This window comes from Falco rusticolus, chromosome 4 (assembly GCF_015220075.1).
Source record: "Falco rusticolus isolate bFalRus1 chromosome 4, bFalRus1.pri, whole genome shotgun sequence".
Classification (NCBI taxonomy): domain Eukaryota; kingdom Metazoa; phylum Chordata; class Aves; order Falconiformes; family Falconidae; genus Falco; species Falco rusticolus.
Genome location: NC_051190.1, coordinates 65007008 through 65029112, shown reverse-complemented (window position 1 = coordinate 65029112; position 22105 = coordinate 65007008). Strand labels below are relative to the sequence as shown.

The following is a 22105-nucleotide window of genomic DNA, read 5'->3' as shown; positions in this document are numbered from 1 at the left end:
ACATATTTCATTACTTCTGCACAGTTATTGACAGCGCCTTAGAATAACTGTCCTGTGTTTCCCATTTAGTTAGCTCTCTGTACTTCAGCACAAATTCTTAAAATGGTACCAGCGTGGTTTAAAAATGGCAGCTGACATTTAATTCCTCCTCAGGACAGTACTTCTCTCACAAAAAACAAAAAGGAGTTGACTAAAACATCCAAGCAGTTGTTATAGGCTTATGTGACATTCCTAAAATATACAAGGCTCACTTACAGAAACAATTTGGCTCAGCGCACCTTAACTTTTGACAGTTTTTGCTGGTATGACCCAAAGATCCTAAAGATAAAGGCTTCAGTAAACATTTAGGTTGTTCACTTCTGTTGAAATGCTTGCTGATACCAGTAGGTAATATCCTCATTGTGTGGGACCTGGGGTCCAGCCTACTGGAAGCTAGGTACCAGCTCAGTTTAAACACTGTCCTGCACTGTTTCTGACACCAAATTCTACATAAATTTTGCCCTCATTTTGGAGTGTATGCACAGACTTCATAAGAGTAGTTCAGATGGGGCGCCGAAATACAAGTCTCAGGGCCTTCCAGTCCCTACAGAGCTGCCCACTGCATCTCTGCAGGCCCCTGCCAATACAGACTGAACACCTTAAACGTGAGGTACTTCTTCTGTTGATTCACAAGAAATTAGCAGATTATTTAAAATTAATCCTATGTTATGAGGTTACATTGAGAAACTGTTGCAAAGCTATAACTCCATCCGGCAACCAAGAACCAACGCAGCCACTTGCTCACTCCCCCTCACCCAGAGGGATGGGGAGAAGAATCGGAAAGGAATGTAAAACTTGAGGGTTGAGATAAGAACAATTTAATAGGTAAAGCAAAAGCCACACGTGCAAACAAGGCAAAACAAGGAATTCATTCATTGCTTCCCATCGGCACGCAGTTGTTCAGCCATCTCCAGGACAGCAGGGCTCCATCGTGCGTAATGGTTTCTCGGGAAGAAAAAACATCATAATGTTGGATGCCCTCCCTCCTTCTTCCCCCAGTTTATATACTCAGCATGGTGTCATATGGTATGGAATATCCCTTTGGCTAGCTAGGGTCACCTGACCTGGCTGTGTCGCCTCCCAGTTTCCCATGCCCCTCCAGCCCGCTGGCTGGCAGGGCCCAAGAAACTGAAAAGTCTAGTGTAAGCATCACCCAGCAACAATTGAAAATATCAGTGTCCTGTCAACATTGTTCTCACATCAGAGCCAAAATACAGCACTGTACTAGCTACTGAGGAGAAAACTAACTCTATCCCAGCTGAAACCAGACAAAAGCTAAGGCCACCTTGCAGCATAACCCTTTAGTAGATATGTAATACAAATGCACGCACCCCCCTGTGTCTGCAAAGTTAACTATAGATAAATTTATTTGAACTGGAGAATCAGCAGGATCTTCCTTGAAACTGGACTATATAAAGAATATAATGAGGGTATGGGTGCCTCAGTCAACACCTGACAGAAGACCTCACCTACTAGCTCTGTGAGGATTGAGCTCCCTTGGTTGAATCTTCCTCGCAGCTTGGCCCACCACTATGCAATGTGCATGCAAATGTTTGCAGGAATTAGTTTGTAAAGAGAAAACGTTAGTGAGTGTCAGCTGCTTCAGGTTTTGTCACTGTCTCTACGTTTTGTCTGCCTCAGTACCGGGGGGGGGTCTCATGGTGCAGAAGTCTGTGGTTTTCTAGTGCACCAGCTGGAGCCCACGTGGGGCTGCCCCAGCTACCAGCACGCATGTCAAAAAGCAAAAATGCCTCCACCACCCGCCTGGAGTACCGCTTCCACCATTTCCAGGATCTTCAGCCAAGTCTGTTTCCAAAAATGAGGCAGCACTTGTTTACCAACTTGCCTGTGCTGCTGTACTAGTTGTATCCCACTGTGCTGCCTCTACTTCCCAGCCTACCAGCAGAAGCTAGCCAGTGCCATGAAGAGGCAGTTCCTGGCATAACAGATGACCCAGGAATGGGAGAAATGTGGTGATAAGCACGGTTGTTAGCTGCATATGACGTACTCCCTCCTGCTGTCTTTCCCCTCTTTACCCAACTTGACCCGTCTCCTTCACATTCCACTGCCATGCCGAGATGAGGTGAGCGTCCTTGAGCTAAGCCATGGGAGGTATGTGGGCCCTATCTATCCACTTGTCAGCTCTTCTGGCCGCCTCCTCGTGGCAGGCCAGCCTGCCTGTACCCTGGCCTAGCCCCCCATATGCCCCAGCCCATGGCAAGTCCATTTTCCAGAAGGGATTTCAGCCCCTTGCTTCGGTGTGGCCTCAGCAGTAGCTCTTACACCGGCGATGTTCTCTGTCCACCCAGAGCTGTCTCCCAGTGCTCCTTTTAGCACGTTTGGCAGAGCTCGGGTGGTGGTTTTGGGGCAGAAGGTTCCCACTCGTACCGCAGTGCCGGGCAGTTTGAAGTGAGTGCCGCCAGGAGGGCTGGCAGCGGCGGTGAGATGTAGCGTGGGTCACAAAACTAAGGAAAAGCTGCTCTGCTTGCAGCCATAGGCCTTCTGCAGATCCTGGGTGACTTAAATTGGCTCAGTTGGCCAGGCTTACAGCTGAAAGGAACACTTTTGCTTGCAAAAGGTGCTTTAGACAGTTTTTAAGCATAGGCCAAGAAGCTTTACAGGCAGAAAACCTTGACCAGTGGCAAGCCTGCGAACACGAGCGTGTTTTTGAAAGCTCTTTTCTATGGGTTTGCCCCTTGGAACGAGTTTGTCTCGCTGTTAGGTCTGTCAGCTGTGCCAGTGCTTGGGCAGGCAGCTGGCAGTCTTGCTTTGGAGACCGACCTTCACGAATGGAGGGACCTTTGTCCTTCTTTAGAAGATTTATGCGTTATTTAGGTCCAAACACATGGTGGTATTAGTCTGAAGAGCTGAGAAGACCTTTCATTACTTTGACTGGTTTTCTTTAAAAAGAAATAATTGTGGCTTGCTGCCAGGTGCCAAGTTCCCTTAAACTCTAGTGCACAGCAGGAGACCGAGCCCCATCTGCTAAACGCTTACTGATGGCCATAAGGAACAGAGAATTTGCGGGTGTTTTTCAGAAAGTGAGTGCTTCCTCTTGGCTGACAGTCCTGTGTGAGTAAGGACGGGAAGCTTTACAGCCCACGGATCTGGTGGGCATCCAAGTCTAGTCCCTGGCCCAGGCTGCACCCCCGTTGCCTTCCTTCTCCTCTCTGATGTACCATGTTGGTTGGTGTGGGCTGGGCTCAAGCAGGGCTTTTAGAGGGCATCAGGGGCTCCATCCCCGCTAAATGCCAGGGCTAGGACAGTTCTCAGACAATGTCTGAAAATGCCGGCCTTGGGTATAGGACTTCCATTCCTCATAGTTCTTTGTTCTTTATCAGTACTTCGCTAGCTTAGTTAATAAAGATTGTGTGTTTCAGGGAACATTAGGCTGAAGCTGTTACTATTTTATTTGAACATATTTGCTGCTCTCTAGAGGAGCTGATGGAACTTGCATGGTTTAAGGATACGTGGTTATGCATTTTAAGCAGTCCTAAAATCTGGATAAATGAAGAAAACTGAAGAAAGGAAGGAAACCAAAGTATACAATAGCCTCCCTAAAATGTTGCCAGGGAATTAAGAAGCAGCAAAATAAATTTTCAAGTGTAAAGAACAGACAAGTTAATATACTGCAAAGAGGTAGAAGAAAGCACATGGATATCATTACAGGTGAGGGGACTGCCAAAAGAGGCCATACTAAAACAACACCTTTTTAATAAATTATGATTATACTGAATAAATTGTAATTATACCAATCAAAGGCCTTGTCAAGAATAACCCCTCCCAAATCCTTAGCAGGCAATGTGCAGAGTGCTTTTAAGGGAGTCAAAGATACCAGACCTGTGGCTAAGAAACAACCTCCCTATTGAACAATCAAATTGTACCAGCTTGTACGAGGACATAATAGAACCCAGAAAAAAGTTTAAAACTTGATGAAACAGCAATTAAGGAATACACCACTGAGAAAATATGGAAATCTTGCAACACAGATGTAACTGATGATAAAAAGAATCACCAGACTGTCTTGGCAGGGTTCAGCTCAGGATTAAGTCACCTACATTTTGTCGCGTAGCTCTGACGTAGGTGTCCAAACTCCCACTCCTCTTCAAGGACACCTGGTCAAATCCAGTCCTGGGCTCCGAACAGTCGTCCACAAAAGGTGTCCCATGTTACTAGAGTTGGCAGAGGGTAAATGAGCTATTTACCTGGGGCTTTCAGACATGACAGAAAATTACAGGAAATCCATGCTCTTTTGGAAAGGCAGGTAGAAACTGGGTAGGAGTTTCCAGGACCATCTGGAGCTTATGTCTGGGCAACTGATTTAAGGCCCGCAAGTTTGCTTTAAGAGGAAATGGACACACATTTCAGGACTCACTGAGTACATTACTAACACTGCTGACTGCAACAGGAGTTTATGTAATAGATTACCTTTACAAAGACCATATTTAGATACCTACCTGCATTTAGACGTCTTAATCTTGAGCTGAACCTCAGCTTTCACGCAAACGTGGCATTTGCAAGGTGGGAGAAAAACAGAAGGAAGAAAAAATGAAAGTATGAAAATATCAAGAAATATTTAATCAATGATCACAGCTGAAGTACTACTGTAGAAATTGTTAATTTTCACCAAATGTGGTATTGGTTTTGCTCAACAAAAGGACAGAGAAAATAAAGCCAGGAGAAGTATTGCTGTTGAACTGGAATATCGTATGATGTCAAACATTTTCACAGTAGAATTATTTAGAAAAAGAGCAGGAAAAACAAAACCACACTGGTCATATCTTTCATAGATTTCAAAAAGATATCTTGCAAGTCACCACTGCAACACTGTGAAATCTTCTAAAATGCCAAAAGAAAAATTGACGCTGAAGTTTAACTTTCAGAAGTGTAGCCATACAGCTGTAGACTGAGTTCTTTGAATTCTCATGTGTATTGCTGTTAATGACTTACTTAAGAGAAGTGCATAAAAAGAAGCGCTGTAGTTCCACAGCAATATGCTAGGAGATGTAAATACACAGTTGTACCTATGCTTCAATAGAAAGAAAAAGATTGTCCAGTGTTGACAGAGATATATGATCTCTTTATTATCAGAAAACACAGCACAGCAGAAGCTGATACCTCAACCATTGCTTCAAAAGGCAAAATATTTAAAGGTAGACACATTGCATTTTAGGAGGCATTAAATATAAAGAAAAGTTTGTTCTGCCCACTGTTTGCGACAACTGACTGAAAATGAAGAACAGCAGGAGTTTCTTAAAAGCAATTATCTTTTCTCAAAGACATAATACCAATTAATGTAAAACAGCATATCCATTTCCTTGCAAGAGACTGCTGTTATCTATAGAATACCTTATATTCAAAATCTTCCATAATTCAGTTGGGATGAAACCAGCAGAGTGTCTATGAATGTTCCTCTATGAACATCATTCACTTTCAATTTCCACAGAGTTTTTGGTGTTGGGTTTTGGACCTTACAGAAAATTCTACCCTGAATAATTCTATCCAGAATAATTCTCCATTACCTTATTTTAATAAATGCAGAAATATATTTTTTTTTTTTATTCTCATCTATCCTATTTTCCCAGAAGGAATTATGTTTGAAAGCACTGTATAAATTCATGAGGTAAACCCTAATTCAGAAAAGGACTCTTGTTCAGGAAAACATTTACGTGTATGCTTACTTTAAGCATCTTATAAAATCTCTCTGAAATCAATAGGCCTTTGGCATGGACTTAAATAGTCCTTACCACCCTACATGCTTATGATCCACTTCTATTCAAGAAAGCAATCAAGCACAAGTTTCTGAATCAGGATCTAAAGGTATTCTGTGAAAACCATTTCTATTCCAAGCCCTACTAATAAATTAGGGGTTTTGTGATTTTGCTTTTTTTTTTTCATTAAGAATGATTAATGTGAATGTGCTTTGCTTCATTTTAAGCTGCAAAGGCCCATTTTATATACTGCTTGTTAAATCAGATTCTAATGATTCTTTCCCTCATGCAAATCTTTCCTCTCATTCATGGATTGTATTTAAATTCTGCTCAGCTTGCATTCATGATGCCTTGTCAGTGATTTGCATTGCTCTGATGCGTTTGCCCTGGTTGCACCCCTCACTCACTTTGGCTTGAGAACATAGAAGCCATAAATAACTCTTTAGCTGCTAAAAACAACACACACAATTCTTGTACACTAATGAGCTAGAGGATGGCAGCAATGAAGCTCCTTGTGGGTCTCTGTGGTTTCCTGATCTGACTCCTTCCTATGCACTGCCCCGTATCCTGGAAAACTATGATTTTCCAAATTGTTATAGGCAAAATACAGCTTCCCTAGAGTTTTGCAAAAAAGTAACTTCAGCTTAAAAATCACAGCGGTAAATGTGTTTTCTGCCCAGCAGGTCTGGGAAAAGAACACAGCACAGCTCCCTGCGGTGGGGCTGGTCTCCCCTCTGCAATGCTGGGAGGCTGTCGCTCTGGATGGCAGCAATGCACAGCTGCAGGTTCTGCAGCTGGATGAGAAACATTTCCCTCTCCCTTCCAAAAAGGCAGTTTTCATTTTGTTCCTACCCTACATTTGGAGAGAAAGCCAAAGCAAGTAATTAGTTTCGTAAGCCAGATTGCTACATTATCTGATTTACATTGAAGGACACCATTTGGATTTCAACCACTGAGAAACGATGAAGGCATCATGTCTAACATACATTTTGAATCGTCAGTTCATAGCACGAAAATTATTCTTTCTAATTTCAGAAGGTGTGAAAATGGGACATTCTAGCTGTAGGCTTGTTTTCTGGCAAAAAATCAAGTAGAAAAAACAAGTGAGACTAATGCTTCTTTGTGAAAAATGTTAGGTGTAAGTTAGCAACCACAAGCATCTGGAGGAAAGAGCATATTGCTAACGCATTTAAAACATACATGAAAGCATCTAACAAGTTGTACATATGGCAAATATGATTGGGAAAGAACCATTTTCTTTCTGCAACATATTAAAACACCGAAAGAGCATCCAAGAGAGTCCAGCTTTCTCCTCTGTAATATAGCGGGTACGCATGTTAACTTGCCCACGTCTCTCTGACCAGTATTTTCTTGGAACGCTATGTTTAAGGAAGGCCACCACAGCTCCCTGTGTTCCCCCGCTGGGTGCGGTGGCTGTCACCCCCGCGCGGAGGTGACAGCACGGCGGCGGTGCCGCCAGCCGGCAGCGGGCAGGAGCCCGGGGCGCGCTGCCCCCCCGCAGGCCCGGGTGGGGGGTGGGGGTCGGCATCGCCCCCGCCCCGCGCCAGAGCGGGCGTGGGGGGGGGAGAAAAGGCGGCAAACGTTGGCTGCAGTGCCCTGCCGGAGCGGGGACCGGGACGGGCCTCGGCGTGATATTCCCAGTCTCTCCCAGTTGAGGGCAGTGCTGGCTGGCGCGCGGAGCCCGACCCGTCCTGCCGCCGCCCCGCTCCGCATTGCTGCAGGAGTTCCTCCCTTTGCCGGGGTTCCCTTCCCGCTGCGACTCCAAACCTGCTGTAAGCCCCCTCTTCCATGCCTGCTTGCCTTAGAGAATGGGAATAATGGCTCATTTTCCTCTAAGCTTTTAAAAGCCCATTAAGCTTTAGCCCTTCAGCACAGACAGCCCTGTGGCGAAGCCCAAGGCGATGGCCTCAAGCTGGCCTGTTTCTTTTCCCCCAGCTCCCTCAAATCTCTCGGTGCCTTCCTGCTGAAGAGGTTCCCGTCTCTCGCCCGGGCCCCATGCAAGAGCCAGGGTCTGTTATAGGTTGTAAAGGTTGCAGTGGCACTGGTGCTGGAGAGTACTGGCTTTGCTGGCAACCGGTGACACGGGTCTGGTGCTGTGCCTGGAAAACTGCGTACGGCCTGGGCGTGGGGGACCATGGCCTTTGGGGGGTTTGTTGGGGGGAAATTGGGGGGCACATCATAGGAAGCTTCATCAAGAGGAAGCACTTGTAAAATGGAGTGTTACTGAAAACACAGGACAGAGTCAGGAAATCCAGGGGGTTTCCCCGGACTTGCATTTAAGTGTCATTAGCCTGAGTATTACTATTATAGTTTTTGCCTCCCAAGAAAAAAAATTACTATTAATTCACAAGTGAATGTAAAGTGTTTTGAGATCAGAGATAAGAGACTTATAGGAGGGCAAAAGTATTATCTCAGCCTTCAAAAAGCTTGGTTCAGCATTTGACCTTGGGTACTAGTTTCTGAAGTGATTTGACTATCCTTAGTCACCTCAGATTATGGCTCCACATTTTAATACCAGACACTAGTTATTTCCATACCATCACAACATTTATGACATGTGATCCTTTCTGCTGAACTAGTTAAATTCATATACCTGATTACAGTAATGGGCATTTATAAAAGCTAAAAAAAATAGAGCAGTCTGAACATTTGTAATTGGGTCCTCTTAAAGGCTGCCTGCAACTCATCATGACCATGTGCAGGGAGTCTGTCCTGTTCGGTATTTCTTCCTTGGACCATCATCTGTAAATCACTTTCTTCTTCTTAGGCTTATCTTGTTGCTTTCAGTGCGTGACCTTTGTTGCCCAGCCTCTTTAATTCTAGGAAAAGCTGTGCTATCTTTTCCATACCATCGTTTTGGTATGCAGGACTAGAAAGGAGGGAACATGGCCAGGACGGGCAACAAAAAGAGATTTTTCCTCACTTGCTTCCTTGATGGGCCAGAAGCTGGGTTGGCCATGGTGGGAAGGAATGGAAGAAGTGTGTGTCTAGAGAAACACAAGGCCATGTGGCTCTGGAAATGGGGTGCAGGAGCAGGGCATGCTACAGGCAGGTTCTAACAGGCAGTTTGGAAACTGGTTGTGATTCTGCAAGCTGGTTTGACGGGCCCGCATTGAGCTTTCCTCCAACATGACCTTGAGTGTAGGTGAGCTTTCACTCCAGAAGCATCTTTTGTCATTTTTTCAACCTTCATTATCACCAGTTCTCTTTTTCCCTGTATTAGGCAGCCTGTCTATCCCATATAAAATTCCATGTCTTTATTGGTTAAGAATGGTAACTTACTGTGCAGGCTAGGTTTGGCTTTTGCATGGCATGTAGTGTTTGCAAAAGAAGTGTGTTGAGCACAGTCACTGGGATCAAACAGTGGTCTTACTTGTACTGAAGTTTTTATGTTTCAAAGCAGACCTGAGATTCTCCCAGGGACTCTGGTATTTCTCAGCTACTGATTCCATTTTAAATGTGGGCATTCTGCTTTGGCTCCCAGCACTGGTTTCCTCTTGTGAAAAATGGTTGTCAAATTTTCCTACGAGCCAACTTCAGCTGTCTGCCTGAGTGAATCTGGAAAGAACCTGGGCTCTGAAGCTGGGGTGAAGCACACTGTGGGTAGGGTGTAACATCCTGGCCTCCAGCTTTCCTACCCTACCTGGGAGACCTCTTAAGACTAGTCCAGCCCATTTGAATTACTCTTTAATGGGTGAGCACCTCAACACTCTGATTTTGAAATATTGTGTAAGAAAGAAGGAAAAAAGCCTCCTCGTGTGGCAGTCTTCATAGCCTTCCCAGAAAGTCTAGCCACACTGAGAGTATTTCAATATATAAGAATTTCCCTATTCCTCCCTGTTTGAAGTCCCTTCCATAACTAATTATCAAAGCTCCAGGGAAGCTTCTCCTGAACAAGGAAAACTTTGGAGCAGGTTGCAGGACACTTCCAGGTAGCTCCCAGGGACTCAGCAGCAGGGCCCAGGGGAGATGTGATGTCCCTCCTGAGACTCTGCAACACACCTGTGCTGCTCTGCCTCTTTTTAAAAGGCCTGCTGGCAGCTGGGCCAGCTCCTTTGGAGGCTGCAGGATTATTCAGCCATTACAGCAGCAGGAGAATAATCCATAGGATTTCCTTATGAAGCAGGAACATGTAAAGCAGAGAAGGGTCCTGGAAAGAAAAGGAACATTCTAAAGGTATGTTGTTTACTAGAGAAGAAAAAAAAATCCCAAACCATGTTTCTCTGCTAGCTTAGTCCCTCTCCTCAGCAGAGCAGTTAGACCTTTCTGTGTGCTGCAGGAGGCTCTTAGTTGCCCATCTATCCAGCTCTCCAAATGTCGCCATACAAGTCGTGCTACAGAGCCACATCAGTGATAACAGAGCTTTCCCTTAGCTCTGCAGAGCCAGTGTGGCTACTGGGGTGCTGCCCTATGCCAGCAGGGATACCAAGGGCACTCCTGCTCTGCAGGCAAGAGCACGGGCCACAGATCTGCTGTGACTATTTTTAGTAGCTCCCTGGCAAATTTAGGGAGAAGGCAGTTTATCATCAGACCTTGAAAGTTTACATTTAACTCCTACCACCTCACCTGTATCTTTTGGATCTTCATAGCAAATTTGTCTTTGAAGTCTAATAAAGGTTATCATAATAATGTGAAGTTCTGTGTAGCTGTAGATGTTTATTTCTTGTATACCTAAATGCCTTGCTGTTGGGTTTTCTGGCTGTTTTTTCCCCTTAACACAAATTTTATGTTGATTCACAAAAATCTGCACTTGTAAGTTAATTTCTCTAGCACCATTTCCTCAGGTTTGTGTTTCCAGTGATTTCAATGTTCCTTTTTGTTTAACCTTTGTGTTATTACTCAAGTCACTTCCAAAGCAGGTACCTTGTTAACCTCACTAGCTCTGAGACTGCTTTCCTGACCAAGTCCACCTGCAGCACCTCTTAGCTCATTCTAGGGTAGATGAAGCCACAGGGCTACTTCCTATCTTTTACTAGAAAAGCTTTTATCTCTGCACTAGCAACCTGCACCAGCAACCTGCGAGAAACTTACCTAAACAAATTCTCACAGAATAGTTGTGACTGTACCACCCCTCAGTCATCCTTGCTAGAACCTGCTGGAGGGGAAGGAACACAGATTTTTATCTGAAGAAGCGATTGTGTGATTGTGCTTCCATAGGTGGGACTTCCCCAGCAGGAAGAAGGTAGAGACCTTAGCCCCATTGACAGCAGGGAAAATTGCTTGATTGGTTTAAATGTTTCAACAACTGTTAAAAATTTAGTTTCCCAGCAATACAGGAAAATACTAGGGCCTTTCAATTTACAGGTATGTTAATATTCTGATCCTGGTCAATTGGTGTATAAACAGGCACCATGCATAAATCCTAGTGAAACATCCTTTACATTTGAGAAGTTAAAATTATTTTTCCCTCCATTGGCATTTTAAGTTCCTCCTTTTCATGATCCTGGTAACTTTGTAGAAGTGGAGGAGTCTATTAAGTTATGGGATCTTTGAAAGGGATACCAGTAATCAAGTCAGTGCTCAATGGAACAAGGTTTTTCCCACAAATCATGACTGATATCTGTGTCATTAGTAGGGTAGCTGCCCATCTCTTATCATGATTGACAGGTTAATAAGGGACCTGGGGCTATCTTTTCACTGCTAGCACACAACCCAACCAATTGCATTTAAATGATTGCTAATTTGACAGAATATAAGCAGACAGCATAAAAATATCTGGAATAATGTCTAATGCAGTTTTTACTTCTGGTATTCTGAGCAATTTTAGAAAGCAGATTAGAATGTAGTTGATAGATTTTAAATTTTTTTTTAGACACTGTTTTGAAAGAAAATCTTGTAGTTGTTCTTTGGTTCAATTAGGAGCAAAAGAGAAGGGAGTTTTGTAATGCAATTGTCCTGTAAAGGAAAATGTTTTAAATTGGGGAGATTATGTGAGCAGACCACCTGTAGGGCATTCATAGCTCTTTTCTATAATGCTCCAAGCTATGCCTTGCTGCCTGCAGTCTGGCTAACAATGCAGGGGAAAGCTGTTTAAAAGGCTGTTCTCCCTTTTCCCTCTGGTGTTCACTAACTGTTACAAGTCTTCCTCTTAAAAAAAAAAAAAAAAAAAAAAAAGTCCCATGTCCCTTTAATTGAAGAACTTTAAGGCTCCATGGTGGCCAATTGGTCTGCAACAAGAGGAACCAGGCAGCAGGGAAAGAAACTTCAGACTATACATCACGTTTGGTGAAGAGAAAAGATCAAAGTTTTCCCAAACTCAAAAGAAACCAAGTTCCCTACAGATTAACCCTATTCATTTAGCTCCTCTTAAAGGAATGATGTTCTGAGCCACTGGGCAGACAGGTAAAAAGTTCAACAATTGCCAAAGCATTCTTCTGTTAATTCAACAGCCTTCTGCTCAAATAAATTAGCTTAGTCCTGACAGAAGAACAATACCTTTTCTCTTGAAAAAGGACCATATTTGATATACAAAAGTTAAGATGTTAGTTTAATCTGTTAAGAAGAGATTGATCTAACAAATCTCAACTCTATGTTCCACTGTAGTATATGATCTATGAATTTAAAACATTAACATTTTACACTTCAGTACGCATCCCTGGAAAGGCAGGTGCTTATGGAAGTGTAGACCACAGATATGAGAGGTGTGTGTGCACATTCCTAAAATAACACCCATTTTAAAAGGATACTTAACATGCCATGTAAGATGACTCTTTTGTAAAGGCTCAGTTTAAAGGCACTGTCAGCTTTCAAAAAGCTGAGAACTATGGTAAGGCACCTCCCAGTTCTAGCAAACACTTTTTTAGAACAACTTGTTGAATGACTTGTTTTCCTTGTGTCTACCGATCTCGCCTCTTTAACAGCGGCAGCCATCTATTACACGGGGATGACTGGAACATGAATGTAGCTCATAGTTTACAAAAACCACCTAAAGACACAGCAGCTGGAATAACCAGGGCAGGAGTAGTGGGAAAGCTTGAAAAAGTCATTTATCAAAAGTCATTTTATTGTCAAAATAGAATACTCATATTTGCTCTTACAGGGGTAGCCTCTAAACTTTTTTACAAAAAAATTTACAGACTGTATAGCTTTGGATATATACATATTTTACACATCTGTACAAGGTAACAAATAATTATATAAATACATCATTTAATGTAGGAAACCCGTATTTAGCTGGGGTGTATAATTAAGACATGTTTTGATTCAGTCTGTACTGTAAGGCATCTGCCTGGTCATCAATATCCCAAAACCTGCAGTCCCAGCAGACTCCCACCTCAGGACGGTGGGGTGGAGAGGAAGACTCCCCTTCTCACAAGCAAAAAGCTGCTGTTAGTCCAGAGTGAATCAGAAGCTGCCGCACCTTGCCCTCTGCAAGACACGGGTGAGCCTCTACCCTCCTCTGCCAGCAAAATAATAAGCTGGCTCCTTGAAGTACATGCTCCCTGCATATGAATGGAGGGAAAGGAGGAGGGGGCTGGAGCCTGGGGCCTCTGCTAGCTGCATTGTTCTATACAAGCTGTGGCTAATAAGGACCATTAGGGGTTCATTAATGGCACCAAACAGTGAGGGGGCATTTTAGGCAGGCCAGTGTCCCTCATTCCTTAACCTTTGGCCTCCTTCCCCCTCCTCACACTTGAGACAGGGGCATCTGCTTGGGGTAGGAGACAGAGCTGGCAGTGCCCGATCTCCACGTCAGGCCAGTGCTGACGTCGCTGTAGAGGGAGCCACCGCCTCCAGCCCCAAGTCCCCCTGCTGCAGCGATTGCAGCCTGGCCACCTGCTCCTGCCCCTGTGCCCCCGGCCACGGCAGCACCTTTGCTGGCCCAGCAGCAGCGGGTGCAGAGGGCCCTCCAGGATTCCAGGGTCTTGCCAGACCAGACCCAGACACCAGAGGTGATGCCCACCACCAGGCACATGAAGTACTTGAGCATGAAGACTGCATAGTCCGGGCGGCGGGCCTGATCAGGCTGCTGGTCACGCAGGCAGGGGCAGTTGTGTGTGGCCTCCCAGCGGGGCCGGTTGTGCTGCTCATAGAAGAGGCAGGCAACCACGCTGGCAGCTGGCACAGTGTAGAGCACGGTGAAGAGCCCCAGGCGTATCATCAGCTTCTCCAGCTTGTGAGTCTTGGTGGGGCCGCCCTGCTGCTTGATGACACTGCGGATGCGGAAGAGCGAGACAAAGCCAGCAAGCAGGAACATTGAGCCGATGGCCAAGTAGATGAGCAGCGGCGCCAACACGAAGCCCCTCAAGTTCTCCAGGCTCTGGTTGCCCACGTAGCAGATGCCAGCGACGGGGTCCCCGTCCACGGAACTGAGCGCCAGCACTGCGATGGACTTGACGCTGGGCAGCAGCCAGGCGGCCAGGTGGAAGTACTGTGCGTAGCCAGCGATGGCCTCGTTGCCCCACTTCATGCCGGCGGCGAGGAACCAGGTGAGGGAGAGGATGACCCACCAGATGGAGCTCGCCATGCCGAAGAAGTAGACGAGCAGGAAGACCACGGTGCACAGCGCCGGGCCGGTGCTCTCATAGCGCACGTGCTCGGCCCCCGCCAGCTCGGGCTGCAGCTCGGCCGCGCCGCCCGCCGCGCCGCGCCCCCCCGCCGCCGCAGCCCCCGCCGCCGCGCCGCCGCCGGCCCCCGCCGCCCCGGCCCCCGCGCCGCCCGCCCCCGCGCCGCCGCTGCACGCCACCTTCTCGTGTCCGGCCACCAGGCGCACCAGGTAGCCGAGGGAGACGAAGAGGTAGCAGGCGGCCAGGAAGATGATGGGGCGCTCGGGGTACTTGAAGCGCTCCATGTCGATGAGGAAGGTGGAGACGGTGGCGAAGGTGGAGAGGAAGCAGAGCACGGACCAGAGCCCGATCCAGAAGGCGGTGAAGGCGCGCTCGTCGGGGCTGAAGTAGGGGTTGTGGCAGGGCAGGGCGCAGTTGGCGATCTGCCCCGTCTTGACGCGGTTGTAGAGCGGGTGCCGCTCGCTGGACACGGACACCATGGGCGCCCGGCACTGGCAGCCCGGCTCGCAGGGCGGCGGCGGCCGCGGCTTGCGCGGGGCCTCGGCCGGCGGAGCGGCGGCGGCGGGGGGCGCCTTGGCGGGGCCGCCGGGCTTGGCGCCGCGGAGCGGGGGCTTGGCGGGCGGCGGGGCGGCCGTGGTGAGGTCCGTGCGGTTGTAGTCCATGCAGAGCGTGTCCGGGCTGCCCTGCTCGGGGAGGCGGTCGCAGCGCATCCTGTCGGGCCAGGCGAAGCCGTACTGGCGCATGAGCGGGGCGCAGCCGGCCTTGGCCCGCTCGCAGACGCTGCGGCAGGGCGGCAGCGGCTTCTTGTAGTCCTCCAGGCAGATGGGGGTGTACATGCTGCAGAGGAAGAAGCGCAGGTCGCTGGAGCACTGGATCTCCACCAGCGGCCAGAACTGGTGCACCTCCAGCCCGGCCTCGTCCTGCGTGTCGTGGTTGAACTGGTTGGGCATGTAGGTGTAGTTGTAGCCGATGCCTTTGCAGAGGGGCACGGTGATCTCCTGGCACGACAGCTCCTTGGCGGAGGAGGACGACGCGGCGGCGGCCGAGGCGGCGGCGCAGCCGGCGCGCTGCAGCAGGGACAGGGCGGCGAGCAGCGAGGTGATTTCCAACAGGTAACTCCACTCCATGCTCGGCGGCGGGCGGCGGCCCCGGCTCCTCTCCCGTCCCGCTCAGCAGCCACGGGGAGCGCGGCGCCACAGCAGCCCCCCGCCCCGGCTACCGCTCGGGGGGGGCGGAGGGCGGCCCCCTCCGTGCCGGCCGCAGGTGAGAGGTCTCGCAGCCCCCGCGGGGCTCCGTCGCCCAGGAGGAAGGCGGCCCCGCGGGCACCCGGAGAGGGGAGCCGGCGAGCCCCCGCGCCGCGCCGAGGGAGGGAGGTCCGCTCAGGGAAGGCCCCTCAGCCGCCGTCGCATCGCTCCTGGCGGGGCTGGCTGCGCAGGGGGGGTCGCCGCTTCCCTCGCTGCTGCTCCAGCGCCGGCGGGGCACGGAGTGGCGGCTGCAGAGAAGTTTCGCCGTCAGCCCCCGCGCGGCGCGGTCAAGATGGCTGAGGCGTCCCGGGGACCAGGCGGTGCACTCCGCGGCGCCCGGCTCCCACCGCCCCGAGCGAGCGGGCAGCGGAGCGGCCGGTGCTGGGGCGGCCGGAGCGGCTCCTCCCGCCGCCCGCCCAAGCGCCCAGCTTTGCGGGAGACCGCCAGCCGGCCGGCCCTCGCTCGCCGCCGCCGCCTCCTCCTCCTGCCCTTCCGCCGCCGGCGGGGCGAGCCGGAGCCCCCGGCCGCGATCGTGCCACCTGAGCCGCGGGGCGAGCGCGGCAGCGCCTCCGCGCAACTTCTCGCGCCCCGGCAGCGCCACTCCGGCCGCCGCGCTCTCATAAATATTTATAGCGAGCGCCGCCAGGCCCCGCCCCCATCGCCTCGGCCGCCTATCAGTCCGACCCGGGCGGGGGGCGGGGGGCCGGCCCCAGCCCTCCTTAAGGTGGAGCCGGCGCCCCGGCTGCGGCGCGGCGGGCGCTCCTCGGTGCCCCGGAGCTGCCGGGGACGTGGCGGTAGTTTGGTTGTTGTCTATTTCCCCTGCGTTGCACGGGGTGCTGGCCGTGCGGAAAAGGCACGGTTCTGCAGTGTCAGACGCTCCCTGCCCGGTGCATGGGGAGCGGCACAGTACTTCTTTCCCCCTTTCAAGGGTTCCCGGTCACGTCAGGTTCGCTCCGGGAGCAGCAGTAGTTCTGCCACTGCCCGGAGTCCCCTCGAACGCGGTTTCCTTCCAAACGTTTGGGATCCGCGGGAGTCTGCAGCGATGCCGGTCTGAGCATCGCAAGCGCGGACCGTCTCCCGGCGTGTGCCGGGTGTTGTGCACCGCGCCGCTGATGCCGCGTGCGGAGCGGCTGCCGCACGTGCGCGCGTGGGAGGTGGCAGCGCGGGCAGGCGAGGGACCCGGCCGACACCTGGCCTCTGCTGCCCGGGCTGCCCGCGCCGCCGGAGCCGCCCGCCGCACGGCTGGCAGCACAGCCGCGGGCAGCGCTTCAGCCCGAGACGCGGCGCCGGCCTGCGAGGGGTCACGGCCCGAGCCGAACAGCGGGAGGGGAAGCGCGACATCAGCGACCGCGGGAGTCCTGGCGCGCGGGCAGCTGCGAGCGGAACGCGCCGGCCACGCGCGGCGCCTCGCGCAGCGGCACGCGCACGGACCCGCGCCGGCGGTGGGCGCGCACCGAGGAGCGGCCGGCGGGGAGCAGCCCCGCGCCCCGGCAGGTGAACGCGCTCCCGCGGCCGCCGACGGCGCAGCTCCCGCCGCAGGGGTGGGTGCGCGGCCACTCGGTTTGAGCCGCCGCCCCCCTGGCAGCGACCTGCGGCCCAGCCGGAGCCCGGTGCGGCTGGGCCGCGGCTGCCCCAGCTTTCGCGTCGGCGCGGCGCCGGAGGCGGCGACTCGCTGAGGAGCCGCGTGCAGCCGCCGAGGCCCGGGGGACCCGCCCGGGCCGGCTCCCGAGGGAACAGCGCCGGGCCCCGGCGCAGCTCTGGGCTGCGGCGCAGCGCGGTGGAGCCGCGAGGACCCGCCGGTGGCACCGCGCCGCGGGCAGCCCTGAGGGCGCTGGACGGGGCCTCGCTCCCCGCGCAGGCGCCGCCGCGCAAGGCCGCTAGCTGCCCCCTGCCCCGCCGCGCCGCTGGGGGAGTGGGGCGGCCCTGGGGGCGCTCGCCGCTCTCCCGCGCCCGCCCCGGGGAAGGGGGGAGGAGGGCGTTCCGGCGGCTCCGGCGAGGCCGGACCACCTTAAGGGGAGCGGCGGCGGGCGCGGGGTCGGTGCGCGGCAGGGCCGTCCCGGGGGGTTGTCGTCCTCCCAGGACGGGGCGTTTGTTTCTTAATTGACGCGCTGTTGCGCTTCGCGCTTGTGTGGAGCTCATGCTGGGGCTGTAATGACTGTAATCTCGGGAACACGCCGCTCGGGGAGCCGGCGGGGTGGCGACGCGGCGGGACTTATCTTTCGGCGGCGTGAAATTCGGTGATTCGCCGCCTTTGAAAAGCGGCAGCCGCGGGGCGGGGGCCGGGGGCAGCGGGCCCGCCCCAGGGGCGGTGCGGGAGCGGCGGAGCGGGCGCCGGCGGGCAGCGGAACGCGTGAGGCAAAACAACAAAAAGCAATCCCAAGTTTGTTGGCTGTGCTAACAGGATCCTCCCCGCTGCTGCCTGTCTCTCAGTTGAAACGAGCGCACGGATTACCCAGTTCGGAGGAAATGGGCAATCAGAGGGCGATAAACGCGCTCGCTGTGTAATCGCGGCGGTAATTTGCAAAACGCGTCCCCCGGCCCCGGCGCCCAGCTGGGGGCTCTGCGCTCCCCCGGGGTTCGCGCCCCGGCCGTGAAAGCGGCCCCGCTGCTGCATAGGTGCTGTTAGCTCTGCTCACAGTCAGAACTCCGAAAGGAGGCGGTTATTGCAGTGCTAGTTTAGTTAATACCCTGCTGAAAAGTGTCAGGAGGTGGAACAATGCCCAGTGAAGAGAACGGAATAAAAAAATTGTCATCTAGCTGAGATCTCCCTGACTGACAGAGGTTTATAAAGTCGCTTTCCAGTCCTGGATGTGATGCTCCGTTTTAAGCAGTGACTGCTATGCTGGTGACTGCTTGAAGAGTCCCTTATTTAAAAACCTTATGTAAAAATCTCCACAGAATGTAAAAAGGAGCAAGCCTAGTCAGGAGAGCTGGGTGAGCCTGTAAATTACCGCTGTCAGGATTCCTGTTGCCTATTACAAAGTACCTTTTTACGCTGAACTTAAGCTCTGCACTACAGAGACAGCAGATGTGAGGTTGATGGCTTCCAAAAGCAACACAGATGCTGTAAAATTTCCATTGCAATATTTCAGAAAGGAAACTCAGGAGACATGGTGAATGCTACAGTTTAGGATTACACTATAGCTCTCCTAGAAATAAGAGAATACCAAGTTTCTCAACAGTACGCTTGGCTTTGTTTTTATTTCGTTCATGTGCTCATTTTCTTACAGTGTAAAAAGATGCAGCACAAAGATGCTGTGTGTCTTGAAGCTGTTCAGTAATGACAAAGTTGGTAATACGGAACTTTATGCCAATTTAGTAATGACTGCATGTCCAAATTCCCTAGTAAGACCATGATAATTTTTGAAATTGTCTTTCAGGTATATAAAACAGCACAGCTGTGGGGAGGCTGCTTTACTTCATTTGACTGAAAAGCAGCCTGGGTAGCTCAAGGCTGTGGAGTCACAGCCCATTGTGTGTTGCTCATATGCCTAGACTTCCCTGAAGTCAGTAGAAGTACTGAGATGAAGGAATCAAGGGTCAAGCCTTTAAAATGGTTTGTGTGTTTATTCCAGAAAATACAGCAGCTGCTTTTTCTGAAAAGCTGAGCTTTGCTGTAGCAATACAGATTACTTTAAAGCACTTTTTGCAGGGGTTTGAAAACAGATGTCCAGTCATCAAATCATGCAGAAATATAAAGCCGGCAAGAGCGTTGCAGATAGTACAACCTTTTGCAAACCTATAGATGTGACAAGTAGGTAACACTTCTACAAGTCTTTGCTGCCACAGATGTTCATGCCTCTCTTATTCAAACATTTAGGTTTGTCACTGGCCGCTCTAATGTAAACTTAATTTTTGTGTGCATCTAAGGCTTTGCATTTAGGATTACATGGATCACACCAAACCAGATGGTGGTAACAAGAAGGCATTTTTTTTTAAGATCAGTAAATTGGCTCTTGATTTTTTTTTAATTATTATTATTATTTTGAAAGGGTATTTTGTTTGTTTAAAAATACAGGTGTGTTTTAGATTGAAAAATGGCTTTTTAATTCCTACCCAATGTTCTCCAGTACATTTTAGTGTGGCATTGTCTGCATTGGATAGGTCAATGAATGGTGCTTTTATAAAAATGTTTGAAAAGAAGAACTCAGTCCATGGAAATTGTTCAAATAATCTTGTTAGAATGAAGCCTTGACTGAAGGCAGTAATTTCATGGATTAAGCCCAGAAGGGGCTGTCCAGGCTGATCTCCTTTCTATGGCAGATCACAGAGCTTTATCCAGAGACTGTCTACGCAAATACTGGTTAGCTGCAAGACACAGGGGATTTTGCATGGCCAATACATTGAACAACACCATGAAACTCGAAATTGTGGAACTTTTTGAGGACAGGGTAAATGGGAGCAGGGAGCAAGAGTGTTTTTACAGGCAAGTTAGTAGGTAGCGTGAGGTGGAGTTATGGCACCTTACTGTGTTTCAGCGTTTGCCTAAAAGTAAGAGAAACTTTTTTCTAATCCATAATTTTCTCTTGCATGCCACGTAGTTCAGAAGGCAGCAACATGATGGGCAGTCCAAGTATGGGAAGGAACACATTGATTTGTACTTCTGCAAGTCTGCAAAGCAGAAATTCTAAGTCTAGCACTGCAAAACCTGCAAAGAAATAGGGGTGGGAGGGTGCAGCGTCACAGAAAATTAAATGGCCTTGACCCATCTTCTGAGGCAGCCTGTATTTTACTGTGATTTGTGAGAACCTTTTGTAGACAAGAAGAACAATGTTCTGCTTACATCTTCTCAGGGGTGTCAGAGCTGGTCGTGGGTAGGCACAGTACCGTGACACTACTGTTGGTCGGTGAGATGTGAGAGAGCCTTTCAGCCAAAAGAAAATAGGGTGGATACAACCTGCTGCAGTAGCTACTTCTGGAGTGCAGTAAGCAGGTGGTAGAGAAGAAGGAGGAACTGCTGGAAGAGTACTTTGCTATCCCTTTACCATAAAGGAGGATGACAAAGTGATTGATCAGTGCTGTGTTCTGAGGATTGCTCCAACAGTGAAGCTGCAGGTTGTGGCCCTGAATGTAGCTGGAGAATTTTCTGCTGCACGTAGGAGCAGACCATCGTTAGACTTCTTCTGGAGGCTGCTTTGGATGTGTAGGCTTCACTAGGGAAGCAGCACAGGCAGGAGAATTGAGCGTAAGAAGTCAGTGGGAACAGCAGTTTAGCATGAGGGCAACATAAGATCACTGTGTATGGAAGGGCTTCCTTTTGTTCTGCCACACTATGCAGTTGATGATTGGGCTGCAATGTATTGGCTCACTCAGTGTAATTGTATATTGCTTCATTTCTCATTAGTGAAACGATGCAGGAGGAAGGAGTGCAAGAAAATATGGATTATAAGGATTACGAAAGAAAATAAGTGTTCTCGAGGACAAGCTTTTTCATTTTCCTTTTTCCTGATTTTTTACTTTTTTCTCATTATTTAGCAAGCTTTATTGATAATCTACCTGTGCTACAGATTGCAATAGCTCATGGTGCGATGGTTCACACATGATAAATCATGACTTTCGAAGACAAATTGTCCTGAGTTAAACAATCCATTGATTCATTGTCACCATATTTGGTGCATAATACAAATACCATGCAGTTGCAATGCATTGCCACCTGACTGAGCCATAGCCATCTGGGGTAGGCAGCTTCCAAATAAAAATTAAAATCTGGCCTTAAGATGGTATGGCATGCATGCATCTGGTCTTTGATGTCAGATCTACTGGAGTAGTTGAGGGGGCTCTGTATATTGACCTACGTAACTTTGTGGCATCTATATCTGGTTTAGTGGTAGCAGACAGGTAATAACACAAGTAACTCTTACCAACTCTTGAGTATGGATGCTAACAGGGTGTAAGGAAGAACCGCAACACAGAAGCTGTGGAGTGCAGGGTTCTCTGTCGTATACTGTAAATCAGAATCAGAGTGGCTCGGTTGCCACACTGCAAGGAGCCGTGGGACTCCTTGGCAAGACATCGAGCCCAGCCTGTGCGCAGCTCTCTGCTAGTCGATCCAGCCTGGTGGAAGCAGACATGAAAGAAGTAGATATGAAAGGCTTTGAGCTGAGGATGCCACATCCACAGTAGGCTAGTCTGGGCTGAGTTGATGCATAGACAAGATTAGGCAGTGCAGTCCACTTTGATTTACTAAGTTTTGCATAAGCTGTATGGAGACATTAGCTTACATGTATGCCCTCTCACGTGTTGTAAATTAAATGAGAATGAGGTGATGCACTTACGAGTAAGAAGTGAGCCAAAGAAAAAATGACACTTTGTGTTGAAAGGCATGGTCCAGGATAAAACCCAGATATGAGGAAGTGAAGCTTTGTATACCTGATTTGAAGAGGAATGTGTGTCATTAAATCCTTGAACAATACAAAGTTGTTCATAAATTCTGGCACTACTTCTTGCAGCTCGTAAGTCAGTACTGGCATAATTTAAGGGAATAATGTTTTGCATACTTGTTTGAAGTGGACTTTTTTTTTAAGCTTCATTGTTTCCAATCCCAACATTTGATGCAGGATGCACAGTAGTAATTTTTAAAATA

General features: G+C 49.7%; 1 protein-coding gene across 1 annotated transcript; it reads right to left on the bottom strand.

The window, feature by feature from the left end:
• Nucleotides 1–12739: 12739 nt before the first annotated feature.
• Nucleotides 12740–15529, bottom strand: FZD8 (frizzled class receptor 8). Its single transcript, XM_037386817.1, has one exon. It carries the CDS (start codon nucleotides 15403–15405, stop codon nucleotides 13399–13401), a length of 2007 nt encoding a protein of 668 aa, XP_037242714.1. The 5' UTR covers nucleotides 15406–15529; the 3' UTR covers nucleotides 12740–13398.
• Between the last annotated feature and the right edge of the window lie 6576 nt (nucleotides 15530–22105).

What these genes read in the sequence shown, in the direction of transcription:
- FZD8 (XM_037386817.1), bottom strand. Translation starts at nt 15,405, where the DNA reads ATGGAGTGGAGTTACCTGTTGGAAATCACCTCGCTGCTCGCCGCCCTG.